The sequence below is a fragment of the Notolepis coatsorum genome, assembly GCF_963971535.1.
Source record: "Notolepis coatsorum genome assembly, chromosome: 13".
Lineage (NCBI taxonomy): Eukaryota > Metazoa > Chordata > Actinopteri > Aulopiformes > Paralepididae > Notolepis > Notolepis coatsorum.
The window spans coordinates 128,768,649-128,785,527 of record NC_140177.1 but is presented as its reverse complement, the minus strand read 5'-3'; the positions used below and the strand labels follow the sequence as shown (position 1 = coordinate 128,785,527).

The 16,879-nt window shown below is 40.4% G+C and overlaps 1 protein-coding gene across 1 annotated transcript in view; it reads right to left on the bottom strand.

Moving 5' to 3' along the window:
- larp4b (La ribonucleoprotein 4B) overlaps positions 1–16,879 on the bottom strand; it is a 196,304-nt gene that overhangs the window by 7,451 nt on the left and 171,974 nt on the right. The window contains exons 11-13 of the mRNA XM_084327427.1: positions 10,931–11,203; positions 8,712–8,736; positions 6,732–6,899 (exon numbers count right to left, since the gene is read on the bottom strand). Coding sequence (XP_084183553.1) covers positions 6,732–6,899; positions 8,712–8,736; positions 10,931–11,203 — 466 coding nt within the window. The remainder of the gene's footprint in view (positions 1–6,731; positions 6,900–8,711; positions 8,737–10,930; positions 11,204–16,879) is intronic.

Genomic DNA, 16,879 nt, shown 5'->3' with positions numbered 1-16,879 from the left:
TGGTTTGTTGGATATGAGTGAAATTCTGATTAAAAGATGAAACTATGGAAGGTATCAGGAAGAGCTTGCCTATTGTTAATGAACTTGAATATGAATGAGCATGTTTGAAAGGTATTAAGTTTGTCAATTGATAGTAGAGAATATTTGCGGAACAGAGATGGTTCATATCTTGTAGAGTGAGAAATCATCCTGAGGAACCTCTTCTGGATTATTACTAATTTGTTAAGATATGATGGATATGTTGCAGCCGAGACTATATTACAGTAGTTAACACTTTGAGTGCCGGGACACGTCTTTTCACGTCTTTGCTGGCCATGCTAAAGTTGCCGGGGGACGCTGTACAGCGTCCTTATATCAATATTTCAAAAATCTGCGATCGGATTCATAATGTCCCTCCGCTGGCCTGAGATCCACCAGCAGGACCCACTGAGCTCTCTGGCGGTTCAGGAGCGCCATCTGGTGGCCGATCGGCGCAATCGCCAAAACAGGATGTTGAATAGAGGTTGTCATGACGACCGTAGTACTTCCGGGCGCTCGCTATGGTTCATGTGACTCTGGCTCGTCACGCTACACGGTGATCGATTGCCAATAACTCGATAAACAACATGATTTGGACATATACCATTATACAAGCTGGAGATGGACCGGGTAAAAATATATCCCATAATGCTAAAATTTCTACTCGACGATGATCGCCCAACGGCGAGCGGAGACTGGGGTGAGTTTCAGCGTGTAACGTTACCTTCTTCGATAATAACTGATATTATCAACATTTGACCCACATTAGATGATTGGTATAACGCTGCCCACGGAATTATAAGCGCCCCCTCGCCCATCCGGTCAACATCAGATGACGTGTAGTAACTTCTAGAAGTACGTCTAGTTGGAATTTTTTATATCGCGCTGATTGCCATCAAACTGTATTTCATCATCAATATAATGCATTTGGGGCTATATATCACGTTCTGGAGAAAGCTGCAGAAAGAGATGAAAACATACTTATACATTAGACCATACTTTACTATGAATATGTGAATGAAAAAGTTTAACGTTGCTACACAATGAACAATACATATAGGACTTTGAATGGGCCCTAATAATGGCAATGTAGCAATAGAATTTAAAAAGTTATAGCCCTGCAAAGAAGGGGACTTTCTCCATAGACAAATAGCGCTGGCAATCTATGGTATATCATTAATTTAACCTTAGGCAACCAAAGTGTTAAGGTAAGGAAATAAAAAGCTATAATACAAGGTTAGATGGGCAGAGGGATGCATCATGGGGCAGACCTTTCTCAAAATTCCAAGCATCATCATTGATTTTTTGCATACATTGTCAATGTGATTATGCTCATTTAACCCTTCATCTATAGCAGTGTTTCTCAACTGGTGGGTCGCGACCCAAAAGTGGGTTGCGGGGCCATTTTGAGTGGGTCGCGGGTGTGTGTGTAAAAAAATATAAAAAATTACGATTTATTTTTTTTGCACTACCTATCTTTGTGAAACTGGCTTCTCAGCTCTTGTCCAGCTGAAGACAAAGCAGATAAACAGATTGGACAATGAGCATGACCCCAGAGTTGCTTTGTCTACCATCACCCCAGACTTTGAGACTCTTGTCAGGAGCAGACAATATCCCCAGTTATCCCATTAGTTCCCTGGGATGTTAAGCTAAGAAGTCTGCTAAGAAGCATAATATTTATTATTATTATTTTATTTCATTGTGTTTTATCCCTAGTTGCACTTTTGTTGCAACCCCAGTTATCCCATTAGTTCCCCCAAACTTACTGTATGTCTGTTATGTTAAGCTAAGAAGTCTGCTAAGAAGCAGTATTATGCAGTATTATGCACATCGTTGCAGGCGAGACCCCCCCGCATTTCACTGTATACCTGTATGCTGTGACAAATAAAACTTGTATATATTATTTATTATTATTATTTTATTTCATTGGGTTTTTAGCCCTAGTTGCACTTTTGTGTTTATTTCATGTTTTTAACAGTGCATGAAAGATTGTGTATTACTGCTAATATATATATATTTTTAAAATAAATCATAGTGGTTAAAAAATTTGGGTCACGACTTTATGATTAAGGAAAATGTTGGGTCCCGAGGTTAGACCAGTTGTGACTGGCCGTGGGGAGGATGGACTTGTTGAGGCAACGTCAAATGTTCCCATGAATCATGGTGATATAACAAAACGCATTCAGAGATTAATGGCCTTCGAACTTTGTGGAGAGTTTCACACCTGTGTGTTAAACAACTACAACCCTACCCAGAATGCATTGTATTCCATGGCCCCCCTCTCTCTCTGGGGACATTAACACCTTGCGTCAGGCTCTTTTGTTATGTCAATTTGTTGGAAGCCTCACATAAGCCATGTAATGTGGAGGTCAAGGCATTGGCTGAACCAACAATCTTCTTTTATCTTAAATAATGCTTTGGTCCTTATCTGGATTATTGTGTTGAGGTGTGGGGAAATACCTATGAAACCAACCTACTTCCTTTGGTTATGCTCCATATAAATGTATTATAAGGAAAATGGGGGACCCTGATAAACAAGACAAATCAAGTGAAAGAGTGAACCTTCTGTAGTGTGGTAGTGAAAGAGTTAACCTTATGTAGTGTGGTAGTGAAAGAGTTAACCTTCTGTAGTGTGGTAGTGAAAGAGTTAACTTTCTGTAGTCGGTAGTGAAAGAGTTAACCTTCTGTAGTGTGGGAGTGAAAGGTTAACCTTCTGTAGTGTGGTAGTGAAAGGTTAACCTTCTGTAGTGTGGTAGTGAAAGGGTTAGCCTTCTGTAGTGTGGTAGTGAAAGGTTAACCTTCTGTAGTGTGGTAGTGAAAGTGTTAACCTTCTGTAGTGAAAGTGTTAACCTTCTGTAGTGTGGTAGTGAAAGGTTAACCTTCTGTAGTGTGGTAGTGAAAGGGTTAACATTATGTAGTGTGGTAGTGAAAAGTTAACCTTCTGTAGTGTGGTAGTGAAAGAGTTAACTTTCTGTAGTCGGTAGTGAAAGAGTTAACCTTCTGTAGTGTGGGAGTGAAAGGTTAACCTTCTGTAGTGTGGTAGTGAAAGGTTAACCTTCTGTAGTGTGGTAGTGAAAGGGTTGGCCTTCTGTAGTGTGGTAGTGAAAGGTTAACCTTCTGTAGTGTGGTAGTGAAAGTGTTAACCTTCTGTAGTGAAAGTGTTAACCTTCTGTAGTGTGGTAGTGAAAGGTTAACCTTCTGTAGTGTGGTAGTGAAAGGGTTAACATTATGTAGTGTGGTAGTGAAAAGTTAACCTTCTGTAGTGTGGTAGTGAAAGGTTAACCTTCTGTAGTGTGGTAGTGAAAGTGTTAACCTTATGTAGTGTGGTAGTGAAAGGGTTAACCTTCTGTAGTGTGGTAGTGAAAGGTTAACCTTCTGTAGTGTGGTAGTGAAAGTGTTAACCTTATGTAGTGTGGTAGTGAAAGAGTTAACCTTATGTAGTGTGGTAGTGAAAGAGTTAACCTTCTGTAGTGTGGTAGTGAAAGAGTTAACCTTCTGTAGTGTGGTAGTGAAAGGTTAACCTTCTGTAGTGTGGTAGTGAAAGGTTAACCTTCTGTAGTGTGGTAGTGAAAGGGTTAGCCTTCTGTAGTGTGGTAGTGAAAGGTTAACCTTCTGTAGTGTGGTAGTGAACGTGTTAACCTTCTGTAGTGAAAGTGTTAACCTTCTGTAGTGTGGTAGTGAAAGGTTAACCTTCTGTAGTGTGGTAGTGAAAGGGTTAACATTATGTAGTGTGGTAGTGAAAAGTTAACCTTCTGTAGTGTGGTAGTGAAAGGTTAACCTTCTGTAGTGTGGTAGTGAAAGTGTTAACCTTATGTAGTGTGGTAGTGAAAGGGTTAACCTTCTGTAGTGTGGTAGTGAAAGGTTAACCTTCTGTAGTGTGGTAGTGAAAGTGTTAACCTTATGTAGTGTGGTAGTGAAAGTGTTAACCGTATGTAGTGTGGTAGTGAAAGGGTTAACATTATGTAGTGTGGTAGTGAAAAGTTAACCTTCTGTAGTGTGGTAGTGAAAGGTTAACCTTCTGTAGTGTGGTAGTGAAAGTGTTAACCTTATGTAGTGTGGTAGTGAAAGGGTTAACCTTCTGTAGTGTGGTAGTGAAAGGTTAACCTTCTGTAGTGTGGTAGTGAAAGTGTTAACCTTATGTAGTGTGGTAGTGAAAGTGTTAACCGTATGTAGTGTGGTAGTGAAATGTTAACTTGTGGGGAAAAGGAACTAAAAATAATTGATGGCAATGAAAACCTGACTTGTAGACTCTAGAGATGCCATAGAGATGCACATTTCATGCATATAGACTAGTACATACACATACACACACACACAAGATGTGTGACATGGCTTGGTTTCATGTTTTGAGGTACCTTCAATTATCTGTAAATAATACATACGGTACATACTGTATCTAAATTAGCCCTTTCCTGTGTGAGTGTTCCGTCTGGTCATAATCACTGATATTATAGATGGAAATAGATGAAATATTATTGTCACTGAGGGCAAGTTGTGTTGTTGTCTTGATATATCTACAAATAGCAGACGAATAGCCGGTTGCCTCTGGATCAATGAATGTCTAATATTGAATAAAAATAGTCACCCAGAATTATTTCATAATACAAAGTTTCTGAATGGACGTTTGGATTAAAATCATCCCGAAGACAGCATTGGAACGTTTGTGAGTAGGCTCTGGCCAGAGTATGAATGAAATACGTTGCGCGTTCAGCGCTGTGAAATGAAGGAAATGCGCGTCCCTATGTTTGGATTAAAATCATTGCTAACGTTAAGATAGCAGTGTAACTTAAAGTCAATGTTCAATGTTCAGATTCAGCGTCATGAAACATGAAATCCGTGATGAATTGCCAGCGCGCGTTCATCTTCAGCACAGTGTCCACCGAAGTGTATAGTGAAAACAACAACAACCATCGCGTCCTGACCTGATAATGATAATAAGTTGTTTGTTATTTTCTTTGAGTTTCCCTATTGAATGAATTTACTTCTTATGCCATTAGGTTGCAATAAATTCACTCGAACAAAATTCGTTCGCTCATCAAATTCGTGACATTCTAAATATGTTTTAATGTTGTTTAATTTAATGACAATACACCCGCGGACTCGCGTTTTTTTATGGGAGTATTTTTTTTTAATCTTTTTTATATAGACACTGCGTTTATCACAAGTTACGTTGCTATAACTTATAACATTAAGATAAAGTGTATTAACATTGTTCTTCTCTCTGCTAATAAAGGAGAGCGTGTGTCTGTGTGTGTTTCAACACCTCCTTAAGTACCTGTGAAGCATACGCGGACAGACCCACACCCAGCGTAAATGCCCTCGGCTGTAGTTTTTCCACAGTATTGAGAGACAATACTTGTCGAACTACCGGTATATAACAATAATTACCTCATTTACAAGTTGTATTTAAGTTTACAAATAAGGGCAAATAAGGGAAGACATTAATGACATTTCAAAGCAGTAAAAAAAAAAAAAAAAGATTTCGATTTTTTTTTATGTGGAAGACTTTTTTGTTTTTCTGACACTCCCCGGATCAAATCGGGTTTGGTCGCGTCGAGTCACAGTTGAGAACCAGTGATCTATAGTAACTCCTAAACATTTTGTGAAAGGCACTTGGAGAATTTCATTTCCATTCATTCATATTTTAGATTCTTCTTTAGGGTAGTACTTATTTTTGTTGCAGAAGACCATGAAGTAAACAATTTTGACATTTAGAGTAAGCTTGTTGCATTGAAACCATTTAGAGACAATTACAAGTTCCTCATTCACGCATACAATCAGGGACTTGAAGTCATGATGAGTAGCTAAAAGATTGGTGTCATCTGCGAGTATTAGTAGAGTACCGTATTACAAGACATAGCCAAATCATTAATGTAAATTAAAAATAGTAAAGGGCCCAGAATAGAACCCTGTGGAACCACGAAGAGGATCCTTGATTTAACAGATGACCATCCATTGGATGACACAAACTGCTCTCTGTTGTCTAAGTAGTTAGTAAACCACTTGAGGGCAATATTGAATATCCTGAACACCATATCTACTGAGTTTAGAGATGAGAATGTTGTGGTTGACGGTATCAAAAGCTTTGCTCAGATCTAGAAAGACACCAATAGCAATTTTCTTGTCATCAAGTGCTGAGGAGATGTTATTGACGAGCTGTAGCAATGCATGTTCTGTGGAGTATTTTTTACGGAAAGCATACTGATGTTTATACAGGATGTTGTTCTTAGTTAGATGGTTAGAGATTCTTGAGTATACCAGTTTCTCTAAGACTTTTGAAAAGCAGGGCAAAGTAGATATAGGACGGTAATTGCCAAAGTCCTTTGGGTCTCCAGATTTATAAATTGGTATGACTTTGGCGATTTTGAGGTTGTGAGGGATGATACCGGATTGAAGGGATAATGATAGAATATGAGTTAAAGGATGGATGATATAATCAATAGTTTCTTTGAAGAGACTGCTTTTGATCCCATCATGACCTTGAGCGGAGTTCTTTAAGATCATGATTATATCATACACTTCCTTAGTACTAGGAGGATCAAAACTTGGGAGTGAGGAGAATTGACCTTTGATCCGACTACAAGGGCTCAAGTTAGAGTCTGCTATACAAGATGCCAATGAAGAGCTAACACTTACAAAGAAACCCTACTTTCCCCCCGTCTCTACTACAGTCTAGGAGGAAGAACACTGATGTTGCCATGATGAGTGCCTACCCGTTCCTTAGCGGTTCCAAGGACCACGGTGCTGGCCAGCCTGTTGTCGAATACGTCGTCTGTCTTGAGCTGGCCGGCCGCCCCGGGCAGTGGGGGGAAACTGGATAGGCCCAGCTCGAAGCTGGGTGACGGGGGCTTCGGAGGAGGGGGCGACAGGGGCGCCACTCTCTGGTGAGACACACCACGCACAGTCAGCAACAACGCTCTTCCACCTGTGCCAACTAGGGCTGGGTATCGCCACTGATCTCCCAAAACGATTAGATTCACAAGGTCCCGATTCGATAACATTTCCGATTCAATGGTTCAAGGAACCCTCTAATGCAGTGGTTCCCAAAGTGGGGGTCGCTAGATGATTTCCAAAAAAGAAAAGAAATATATATATATTTTTTTTAATGCAGGCAGGCCACTGAATTTAGAAGCAGGCCAGGCCAGTGTTTCTAGTTGCAGCGGCGCAATAGTTAGATAACCAAGGTGGGGAACAACCAGGAGATCACTGCAGTGGAGAACTATCTCTCTCTCTTGCTCACACACACACACACACACACACACAGGGAAATGTGATTGGTGGAGGCAGGACCCTTACAAAAAACAAAAAATCCATCAAAAAACTGTTGTTGCTAATCATTGACACATGCTAGCCTGTAATAATCCCCCCCAGAAAAATCTACTTTGCATTTGATATATCGCAAATATATGCCATCACACACACTGGCATTTAAAGGGTTAGAATTATAAAATTAATATGTGGTGTTAGGGGCTGAAGGGCTGAAGTTGAATAAAAGATTTATGGAAGAAAAAGTGGTATTTCAACATATAGTAATATTTTTATGCCGTTTTTGAAGAGGACAATTTAGTCCCGTATGGTAAGAGTGAGTATTTTTTTCAATCTGACATTACAAAAAAACTGAAAATCCATACAAATCAGTGTTGTTGCTAATCATACATATGCTAGCCTGTTTTTAACAATAATTTGTGATGCCATCACAAACACTGGCATTTAAAGGGTACAAATAAAAAAAATTCCTACACCAGAATGCAGGAAATTAAGTCTTTGTAACAAAAAAAAATCCTGGTGGGGGACCCCCAGACCCCCTGCTTAAAAAGTGGCCTGACTGGGGCTATATTTCGCACTATATTTCCTGGCCTGAATGATTTCCCCAGTCCGGCCCTGGTTAAAAGCCTCCAATGCTTATTAGTGTGTGTGCGTTTGAACGTTTGCATGTTTCAATCATACATTTCCATTTATAAAAAAAAAAAATTTAATAAAGGTTTTTTTAAACGTATAATCATGAGTGGGGGTCGCAGCTCTCCGACAGTTATTTCGGGGGTCGCGGCCTGAAAACTTTGGGAACCCCTGCTCTAATGGAATGGAAAGTAGAAGAAAACTGGTAGTTTACAGTTTATTATGCCACCTATGCAGCTAATTTATTTTGATCCATTTTCTGCCTCAAATGTATGTCTTAGTTATAAGGTGGTCTGTCACAGAGTTAAAACATTTTCACTATCAATTTATTAAATTAGCCATTGTTCTTGGTTCTGGCCAGCCATATAATTATAGGGAATTGGCATAACGACTAAATTGGTGGACAAAAAAAAATATATATATATATATATATCTTTCTTTTTTTATGATAGAATTTTATGGATTATGAATCGATAATCGCTCATTCAAGTGAAGATCGATTCAGAATCTGTTAAATCGATTTTTTTACCCAGCCCTAGCGCCAACAGCTCTACCAATGTTCCTACACATTTTCTATTTAAGACTTCATACTGTTCTAACCTTTCATTATTACACATTGCAGATTATCGCTCTATAGACTATAGCCTAATATTAATAATCTGTGGTGTTCACACTGTGTTCACACTGAAGAACAGAGTCAATCTTTCAAAAGCCATTTCTGAAACGTTCCAGACCTGTGTAGGAATCCTAAAAAGAATAAAAAAAGTGTAAAAAATAAATAAATAAAAAGTACTTACTGTAAACTTGTCGTCCCTCTTTTTCCTATAAGCAGAAAGATTTTTCCTTTAAGAAAGAGAACATTTTCAATTCTCAAACATCAAGTCTACTTGAAGCATGCATTAGCCTTACAAAGCAGATGGGGGGGGGGGGGTAACCCTAATAATCACAATACAGGAGAAGTCTGGCAAGAATCTGGCGATTCAATAAATTGTGATACATTGCAAATACTATGAAGAGTAAATAAAAACAAAGTCTGAGTAAAAATGTTGACTTGTATTTTTGCAATGTGATGACGACTAACCTCTGACAAGTAAAAGGAAAAAAATATATATCTTTAGTATTGATTATATAATGTCACAAGAGGAAAAACTGGATCCCCGGAGCACTGTTTGAAACTAGAAACCTGTATCCTTTGTACGTTGCATACAGTACGGCAGACCTGTGAACACTAGGCCTAGTGGTATTTGGGGGGCGATAGCAATTTATGGTAGCAATGAGCACTTTATGATAGGCACTGCCCAATATGCACTATAAAACAAGAAAATAGAGCACTTTAGGATATGCCCCACCTAGATAGCACTCTAGTCGCATTTTAGGATAAGTACCGGTATTACTCCTGTAATTTCTACTTCGTGTTTTAACCTTGTAATTGTACCGTATGCATGCATTCCTGGTTTTATGTATTGTTCTAGTTTCATGATTTTATGTATTTGTGGTTCTATGTATCGTATTTTTGGTTTTATGTACTGTACGCACTTTGTCTTATGTGGTTTTATGTGGGGACTACCGATGAAAATTAGCCTCGGCTAATTCGGGTGCATTTACATCAATGTTTTATTGCAAAATGCTGAATGTTCATTAACACTTTGGCGACCAGAGTCCCGCGGCGATTTATAGTCCAGAGGACCGAGCTTTGTCAACAAACCGATGTACTTTCTAACAGCTATATATATACTTTATAGCAGGGGTGGCCAACCTTTTTTGAACCAATATCTACTTTTTAATTTACCACCTAGCCGAGAGCTACCAGCCAAAATTGTATATTGTAAGCAGTCATTTGAGGCTTTATAAAAGCAGCATAATGAACACAAATCTGTCAGTGCCGAGTCCGACCTCATCTTAAATAACAAACAGCATTGCTTGTTGTAGTTAACAAAGAGAGGCAGAGTTGATTTTGCAAATTCTTTATTTTTATTTTTATTTTTTTAATAATCAAATTTTATTAATCGAGATCTACTTGAAATCAGCCCGCAATCTACCTGTCGATCGCGATCGACTGGTTGGGCACCACTGCTTTATAGTATTGCTATCTATCCATTCTCATTGTCACTTGAGTGCATAAACCGTGCCTTCATAATGGCTTAAAGAAAATAAAAATCCATCGGTTGGTTGTCATTTTATAGCGCCGTGAATATAAGGTTTATCGCAGTTTTCGCCTCGTCTTTTTTCTGGGGAGCTAGATATGAGGCTAAAGGCTAGTCACGTTATATCAAACGCCATTTCTGTTGTATATATACGAATGAAATAAAACAAACTGCGTAGCATCCGGACTATTACAGAGCATCTATGGATGAAATGGGGGCGGCGGGGGACGCCGATCAGTATTATTGATTAGCAATACAGTGTGCGTTCAAGTAGCCATTTTCACTGATCGATCACTTGCGTGTTACAACAATGTCCAATCCAGCTGTAATTTGGGGGAATAGTATCCTACCGTCAGCCCATGTGATCGCCGGCAGCATTTCGTCATTAGTCATCGGAATCTGGTAGATCGATATGTCCATTGGCTGATCATAAATCCCATTATTACAGGCTGAAATCTGCGTTCGGTAACGTGATCAAATATGGAGTATGTTCGGCTGGGATCTTGGCTCATGAAACGCCCCAGACAGTAAAAAAAATAATTTTCCCATTCGGCCTCAATGATACTGCAGTGGAGCGATGGCGCCCCTAAGAGGACCTGGCCGGTATTGCACGTCGCAGATTTAAATCTGGCGGGTAAATCTGCAGAGCCGATCGGGGACCTTGATCAGTTTATTAATATGGAATAAAACAATAACAACTTGCCACGAGTTAACTCGTGGCTCTGGTCCTCAACGGGTGGAATCGAAACACGAGTTAACTCGTGCTTGGGCGGCAAAGTGTTAACATACATTGTCCCTTACCAAAAAAACGAATAAATTCAACTTATTTTGTCATTGTACTATATGCATCTTTCACTGTGGGACGCATGTACCTTCCACGGCCCATGCCCAGGGAGTAGTCGGGGGTGATGGGCTCCGCCACGCGGCCCGTGCCCACGGTGTCTCTCCGGGGGAAGGCCACGTTGGAGGGTAACCGGGCTCGGGGCTGGCTGGCCGGGAGGCGTGTTGGTGGGCTGCTGCGCACCCCGTTGAGGAGGCGGTCGCTGGGGAAGCTGGGGAAGAGGGCGGGGCTGTCCAGAAGCCCCGAGTTGCGGTCAGGTGTGGTGGGGATGGTGGGCCTCAGGTGGGGCGGCTTACTGTGATTCCTGCAAGACAGTAGCAGATGCTGTATATTGATTGCAGTTCCTTAATCTGCACCAAGGGTTCCCAACTTGTTTTTTTTGTTAGGGGACGCCTTGGGTTTCCTGGAAGGCGCTATATAAATTTAAGAAATTATTATTATATTTATGTTAGCAAACATTTTAAATGCATCAAACAGGAATACTATGGGGGAGGGGTGACCAGGGACCTCACTTTTCGATTGGAATCAGACTATTAGGGCTACAGTTCCAATGTCAAACAATTCTTGATGCATCATAACTTCTGTTTTGGTCCCATTCAATACATTGTGGTTTTATTTATATTCACAGCAGAGGCCTAAACTACAGAGCCAGTTCAACAGTCCTTTTACATATCTGTAGATACTATAGCTATACACATATATCCTACTCTTACTAGTTACGCTGCTGGACAGTACGACTACTACCATATTGTCTTTATACCTGTATCACTGTACATATTATACTACAACTCCATACATACATCTGATTAGCACTACACTAATATACACTGTATATTTTGTACCCAGTTTAATCACCTGTACATTGTACTTTACTGCTACATTTGCACTCTGGTTGGAGGGCAAACCTCTTTTCATTGTATCGTATTTGTGCTGTATAATGACAATAGATTTTATTATAATAGAATCTAAATTATCAAGGTAATTGCTGGTGTATGTATACATCTGATTGTATAATATTTTCATTGTTTACTTGCTGTAAAAGTAAAAAAAACTATGGAGGAAGAGATTTGGGATTGTGCGCTACAAAGGGTAAATAACAGTACCTCCTGTGCACGATTAAATATAAAAGTGTTGCATCGGGCTCACTTTTCCAAATCTAGACTGGCGAGGATATATTCCATTCCAGATGCTAGCTGTGATAGATGTCATAACACCCCAGCCGATTTATCTCACATGTTTTGGTCTTGTCCATCTCTATTTAACTTCTGGTCTTCTATTTTTGGAACTCTCAGAGACCCTTGATATTAACTCATCCAGCGCCATCGCTTAATGAGCCAGGGGGCGCTAGAACGCCATCGCTTTAATCAATGGGGAGACTGCGAGATTTGCGAGTGCTTAAAATATATCTTATATTATAGCTATGGGTCTAATACACACGTTGATTGTCAGTGAGTTGCTTCCAGTCAACATGCACAAAACGGAGACTGTCACATGCTTTCCTCCGACACATGTGCAGCCAGCCGGCAGCGCAGATTCTCACCGGGAGAGTGTAAGTTACACTGTGTAACGTGTGGAAGGTCACACTACCTTTCTCCAGATCCTACCCTCGCTGTGCAGGCGCCCCGACCGAACTGTAGGGGTCGCTGTCCACAACGCCCAGTACCCACCCACGGCTTCCCTCCCCTAACTCACCCAAATGCTGACTCTCCGGGAGTCGAGACCGCAGCCTCTTGCATTTGGTGACGAGCACAATCTCCGCTACGCCACCTGACCGCCCCCAGCCGCTGAATGAGTTAACCTCCAGCCTAACTCCTTCACAGCCATATTCGGCATAACAGTTGGAGAGGACCCTAAGATTCTCAAAAGGCATGCAAATGTAATTGCCTTTGCAACTTTACTTGCATGCAGGAGAATCTTATTACAATGGAAATCAAAACACCCACCACAAGCTTCGGTATGGCTTCATTCATCTAGAGAAGACTTTCATAACGGCGATGAATACATCCTAAATAATCCTTGACTTATGGTACAGGGTTCAAAGTGGAAATGGTATATCTTTTAAATTGTTAGTGTTTTTTTTTTGTTTTTTTTCTCTGTCCGTTTGTTTTTGTGTAATGGCAGGGATTAAAGCAAAAAAAAATCTCCTGACTGAACTTTTTTTCTGGCAAAGTCATATTCTTATTTTAACCTCCACTGTATTTTTTTTTAATAGCGTTAGCGTTTTAAGGGAGTCTACTGTCCCGACTGTGACTATAGACCCTACTGTTGTGGTTGTTGTGCCAGGCAGGGAGGCTGTGTGCTGGAGAGCGTGAATGCAAGTCTTGTGGCTAGCTTCTGATTGATGGCGAGCTAGAACCCTTTTCCCATTACTTTGAACGATGAACTAAAAGGCTTGTTATCATACAAACAAGGGACTAAACACGTTTCGCAATTATGCCACAACAACAATGGACAGTCTCCTCCCCACCATTTGTATATATTTTTTACCACCCACCCCCTCCTAATGTACAGTCTCCTCCTCATCATACGTATATATTTACTGTTAGGATCTCTGGGTAACAGCACTGTATATTTGCATATCATGTGACAAATGTAACAGTACTATATACCTGTAAGTCATGTATGTCCCTATGTCATAAATGTCATGTCATGTATGTTGTGTATGTCATAAATGTCACTATGAATTGAAAATGGGGGACCCTGATGATGTAAACAAGACAAACGCCTTTCTCTGGTCTGCATCCCCTTAACAATTGTGTGTATTTCTACTGGATTTACCAGATCCAGAGTGAATGAATGAATGAAAACTTTATTTAATACACAAGACCCTCTTCTTGGGACCAAGTAAGGTTTCGTCGATAATCCAATGTACAGTTACTTACAACCCCCCCCCCCATCACACCCACCCAACCACCTCCAATGTACAGTCCCCCCACCTACCCAACCTCCACCAGTGTACAATTTCTACGTCAAATGTATATACTCTCTTTTTTTAGACTATTTTTGTATCACAAACAATACTGTATTTGTAAATCTGGTATGTCATAAATGTATAGATGTAGCAGTACTGTATCTGTATGTCAGATATATGTTATGATGAATTGAAAATGGGGGACCCTGATGTAAACAAGACAAAAGTCTTTCTCTGGTCTGCATCCCCTTAACAATTGTATGTATTGAGCTGTACTGTATTGTACCCATTCTGCAATCTGTTAATAACAATCAATCAATATTTAACAGATTGCAGAATGGGTACAATACAGTACAGCTCAATACACACAATTGTTAAGGGGATGCAGACCAGAGAAACACGTTCGTCTTGTTTACATCAGGGTCCCCCATTTTAAATTCATAGTGACATACATGACATACTACAGATAGTACTATTACATTTGTGACATATACGATATGCAAATATACAGTACTGTTACCCAGAGATCCTAACAGAGATTATACATATGATGGGGAAGAGACTGTACATTAGGAGGGGGTACTGTGAAGTAACACGACAATGACAAATGTGTTGTTTCTGTTTTTCTTTTTGAAATAGTTGCGGCACACGGAACAGACAGCCCCCAGTAGCCTAGGTTTCCGTTAGAAAAAAACAAATAATAACGCAAATAACGTTCTGATTAACAAAGGCATTCGTTTTGTGGCATTAACGTTAACTAGATGTATCAACATTCATATGTACATTTATCATACACGGAAAGCGAACGGCGCAAGCACACACACACGCAACAACAACACACGTTGTCGCGTAAATAACGTTCTGATTAACAAAAGGAATTCGTTTTGTGGCATTCACCTTGCCTAGATTTATCAATAGCAATAGTAATATATATGTTTCTTTAGACTAGAATAAGTAAAATGAACTTACTATCTCGGAAAAGTTGCAGCATGTCAGTGTTTACTCTGGGTCTCGAGTAGAGCTAAACAGAAACTGAAAGGCAAACGGTCGCTTCCCATTGGTGCTGAGCACAGCGGAGGCGGGTGAAAGCGCTGTAAACGATTGCTCGCAAATGACTGCTTGACGCCTCTGATTGGCTCAGGTTAAAATCCGTCACGACTCGGAATCAAATGACGGAATCTCCTAATCAAATTGACGGATATCCGTCTCAAGACGGAACGCTTTAATGCCTGTGTAATGGGGAGGGGGGGGGATAAATTGTAAAATGGGAACTGATATGAATTGAAATGATGTGAAATATAATTGATGATATTCCCAAATAAAATACATTTATATAAAAGTTTAAAAAAATAATAGTGTATATTTTTGGGGCAACTGGGTAGCGCAGCGGACTAAGTGTCTGCCTACCACCGCAGAGACACTGGTATCGAATCCAGCTGTCAGCGGTGCCTCCGGCTTGGCCGACCGTCCATACTAACCAATTGGCAGTGTTAGCGGGTGGGAAGCCGGCGAGATGTGTTTCCGGCGAGGTGTGTATCCTGGTCGTTGTAAACAGCGACTCCTACAGGTCGGTCGGGGCGCCTGCTCAGCGAGGAAGGGAACTGGGGGAAGTAGTGTGAGCCTCCCACTCGTTATGCTCCCCCAGTGAGAGTCCTCGCTGTCAGGTGAAAAGAAGCGGCTGGCTGACTCTGCATGTATCGGAGGGGACATGTGATGGTATCTATCAACCCTCCATAGACCGGCAAGTGGGGGGCAAATGCATGCAATGACCAGGAAGGGGAGGGGGGAATTGGCATGGGAGAAAAATACAGAAAAAAGGAGAAAAGGTAGATAAAATATATAGTGTATTTTTTATTATTATAATAATACAAATAAATGCAGTGTTATGACGGTGATCATCAAAATGGTTAGTCAACCCAGGGTTTTTCCACTTGAGCTATGAAGCCTGTTCACATAAAAGGGGTTGAGCTATGAGGCTGCTATGAGGTTACCAACCAATCCCCAATCAGGGACCAGTCTTCTAGAAATGTGAAACATCCCGATTTGTGCGGGACACTCCGCAATTTATAGTGCTGTGACAACCTGTCAAAAAGGGCTTTAGTTTTTTCGATACCCCTACCGGAGGTAGAACAAAACACAACAATGTTTTTCCTGATCTCTAAGGTCTCCCATATATGAAATGGATTATTGTATACAAATATTTTACTGCAAAACTTGTTAAATTGATAGATATTGTTATACACCCCCAAAGGAAAAAAGAACCAAAATATAGCCTGGCCGTATGGGAGTTGAGACATATAAACTCATGTAGATTAATAATACAAGCTCCAAGAGCTTTCAAACTTGACATGCTAGCAGTTAGACAGTTGCTTAACATAATAGAAAAACCTGGATGTGAATATCTTTATGCATGTAGGAAATATATACCTATGTACACATACTTAAAATAGCGGAAATGTAGAAAATTAATATCTATGCAGAATGTTCTCATTTACTTTGTAGTAGCTCTGCCATGGATTGTCATAGAAATACAGATGAGGGCTTTTCCGGAAAGGTGTGGTTGTGCTGAATCCAGCAATACCACATGTGTAAATATAGCATGCATGGTCAGGGAGTTACATCAGTAAATGTATGAGGTGTCCTAAATGAAAGAAAATTAAACATTGACATAATGAAGTCTTCAGTCCAAAGCCCATTATCAGTGGTGAGAAGCATGTTGACAAATTCAATGTTACTGCAAAGTAAAGTCACTTGAGGTAATGTTCTGGTCTATAATAATGTGGACTCCCAGGTACTTGAAACTGCTCACCCTGGGGAGCTCCCGTAGCTCACCGCGTATCTCGTAACCTCCTCCCGATAGGCCTTCTCATCATTGTTAGAGATCAGCCCCACCACCACCATGTCGTCCGCAAACTTCACTATGGAATTGGAGCTGAACCTGGCCACACAGTCATGTGTGTACAGTGAATACAGCAGGGGGCTCAGAACGCAGATTGAGATAAAGGTGTTCTATTTCAATTTCAACCTGATTCAATTGGATCTTTGTTTCCATATCATCATATCAAGTAT